The sequence below is a fragment of the Apis dorsata genome, unplaced genomic scaffold (assembly GCF_000469605.1).
Source record: "Apis dorsata unplaced genomic scaffold, Apis dorsata 1.3 scaffold_28, whole genome shotgun sequence".
Lineage (NCBI taxonomy): Eukaryota > Metazoa > Arthropoda > Insecta > Hymenoptera > Apidae > Apis > Apis dorsata.
This window is the reverse complement of record NW_006263330.1, coordinates 360,665-363,814: the sequence shown is the minus strand read 5'-3', so window position 1 is coordinate 363,814 and position 3,150 is coordinate 360,665. Positions and strand designations below refer to the sequence as shown.

General features: G+C 38.3%; 1 protein-coding gene across 14 annotated transcripts in view; it reads right to left on the bottom strand.

Annotated features, from left to right (window-relative positions):
- LOC102681789 (synaptosomal-associated protein 25) overlaps positions 1–3,150 on the bottom strand; it is a 26,657-nt gene that overhangs the window by 5,568 nt on the left and 17,939 nt on the right. For 6 of the 14 annotated variants that reach the window (XM_006608040.2, XM_006608037.2, XM_006608043.2 and 3 more), the window contains one exon: positions 983–1,031. The exons of the other annotated variants lie outside the window; for them this stretch is intronic. In XM_006608040.2, the coding sequence (XP_006608103.1) occupies positions 983–1,031 (49 nt within the window). The remainder of the gene's footprint in view (positions 1–982; positions 1,032–3,150) is intronic. 14 annotated transcript variants of the gene reach the window in all.

The following is a 3,150-nucleotide window of genomic DNA, read 5'->3' as shown; positions in this document are numbered from 1 at the left end:
TTTTTTTTTTTTTTTTTGTTCATTCGCCTTCGTGAGATTACGTTCACGGAAGGAAACGGAGTTAAGAATAGGAGGAAGCAGGCGGAGAGAACGATAGGAGAACGCAGAGAGAAAGATAATAAACGAGATACAGAGAAATAGAGAAAGAGAGAGAGAGAGAGAGAGAGAGAAAAAGTGAAAAGATAAAGGCAGAGGAAGAGATAAGAAGAGAAATATAGGATAATAGGTAGCAGTGGAAGAGAGCAGAGCGATGATTGAGAGAGAAGGGTGAGGGAGATTGTAAGGAGGAGAATGCAAAAGAAGGAGATATATATATATACATATATATGGTTAAGGTTAGGGTTAAATAAGATGCAATAATTGTATTAGAGAGAAAAAGAGAAAGAGAGAGAGATAGAGAGAGATAGAGAGAAAGAAAAATAGAAAAACTCAAGAACAAGGGGGGAAAAAGTAACTGATGATTTTTCGAACGTAAACGATCTGAATATTGAAGGAATATGTGATAAGATGTTGAAAGAACGAATCTGTTGTCTTTTTGGTGGTTTCTTTTTTTTTTTTTGTTTTTTTTCTCCTCTGGTTACTAATAACAATTCGTTTCGATCGAAAGTTAAATTTCCGATTTAAAGGGATTTGCATAGTGTCTGGACGATATTATTACACGCAATTAGTGTCGTGTGTATATATATATATATATATACACACACACACATATATAATATCTATATATAACTACATATGCATTCATATGACAATTATATATAAATATTATATATACATCGGCGGGTGGAGAACGTATGGAGGACATATATAAGTAGAATACATATAATAAATTGGTCGTCGATCGTTGCTTTTGTGTCAGTCGAGACCATTGATATAAATTATTTTAATTTATTTTAAATTATTTATTTGTAAGAAACGTTTTTTTTTTTTTTTTTTTTACGTTTAAGTTTAATGTTTGTATGTCTAGATTGAAATGGCTTACCGCCTTGCTCGTCCAGCATTACGAGGGTTTTCATCCCGACCTCGTGGCTCTAAACAGGCAACCGACCAATCAGCGGCGTGTTAAACGTGAGATATATACAGGAAGCACCGTCGAAACGCTCCCTCGCTTCGCTCCACGACACAATTTTTTTCTCTCGTTTACTTTTTTTTTTTTTTTTTTTTTTCTCTCAATTCTTCTCGCGTGCCTCGTTCCCCCAGAATAGGGCCCCGACAGAGAGACCCGAACGACCCTTTTAAGCTTCTTTTTAACTTGGATATATCGCTGATCAACGAGGAATCGGACCGCCTCGCGTCCATTACGCGAACGTTCATTAAAGAGAGAGAGACACTTCAGAGGAAAAAAAAAGGAAAGAAGAAAGGGTTAATCTATCCATTCTATTTCGTTTTGATATTATAAGTCTACGTCGCTATTGTTCTCTCTGTCTCTCCTACGTTTTCCTATGCACGATCACGAGGTGTCGGCCGACATCTCTTTTTTCTTTACTTTTCCTCGATTTCAGACAAATCATTTCCGATTCGGGCCCGAGAAAGTCGGATTCATCGTGGATAGCACAATGGATAAACTATATATATATATCTCGTCCATCATCCTGGTGACAGATGACGGAACGGAGGAGCGAGAGGGCGCGTACGGCGACATTTTATCCTGATTATTATAATTCTAATTTGCGGGTCAGGCTGCTGGAGGACTGGGAACTCTTTTACAGAATTTTTATTTAATGAACTAGAATTCGATGCGGAGTTGGATTTACCAACCGAGCGAAGACGACGCGTTGGATGAATATGAAGAATGGTTGGTGGGAATGCATCTTGAAAATAATTGGCCCCGCGCGATGTTGTCGAGTGTTCTAACGTCGTCTTCCTCTACCCGCCTTTCCTCCGTTTCGAGAGGGTTAAAGTATTTTTTCAAAAATGAGGAGAGAAAAAAAAAAGAAAAAGAAAAGAGAGAAAGGAAGGATAACGAAGATGGAAATTCATTCGAAGAATGAATTCGAAGACGAAACGAGGAGGACGACGATGAACGTGATCGAGCGGTTGGTAAATCCAACGCTTCCCCTCCGGGGATGGAATAACTCTATATTGGACTTGATAAAGGGGATTAATTAAATATGCATCTGTGAAATTTTTCAAGAGCAAAACAAATTACAACTTACAAGTTATTAAAAAAAATTATTATTATAGGCTAGTACTAGCGGCGAAACGTGCGGTCACACGTTCTTATTATATATATATATATATAAATATATATTTCTGTTATCACGGAGGGTGGCTTGAAAGTCTCGTCAAGGAGGTAATGGATAATCGAGTCTATCGAGATAGAGATATGAGTAAGTGAGGGGGGGATGAACGGGGGATGAACGGGGGAGCAAAATGGATTTAATCGATGAAGCGAATCGAGTTAAGGGCGAGTGGCTGGCTCGGTGGCGATGATGCGAGAAGTCGAATGTTAAATAGGAGCAGACAAAGGCAGTAGAAGCAGATTTAAAGGAAGAAAAGACACGCTTCGTTTCCAGTGTAGGCACTCAGAGGTACCGTGGCGCTGTAAGATGCAGAATTAGAAAGTTGTTTTAGCTAAAGGACAGAAAAAGAGATCAGAATCAGAGATATAACGCGCGTTCAGTTCCCGAATAGATTAGGCGGAAATCACACAGACATTATTTATAGTCTAGTAGACGTTAAGTCAGTCGTCGTCCATCGATCAACCCAACGTTTCCCCAACAAAAAGCTAGTCAAGCAAAGTTTATCTCTTGTTCCTTTCGTAATTTTCTATGCGTATTTTTTCTTTTTTCTTTTTTTCTTTTTTTCTTTTTTTTTTTTTTTTTTTTCTTCTTTTCCTTTCCCGTTTGCGAGTCAAGGGTCGCGCGTCTCGATCGATCGTGAATCGAAAGTCTACAGGTGACGCGAATCATCAGGTTTCAAGTGTTGTGCCCTTGTCGAATAACGCGCACGCGATTTCTCAGGGAAATTAATTATAATCTGTGAATCGAACAGGATTAATAACTAATAAACGCGAGTAAAGCGCTTGAATTGTACGCTCTTACAGATATACGTGTCAAAGTGTGTCCTATATATCAACGAATATATAAGTCCCGTCAACCGTGGAAAGTGTACGAAAAAATAAAAAGATTTATCTTTTTTTCTCTATTT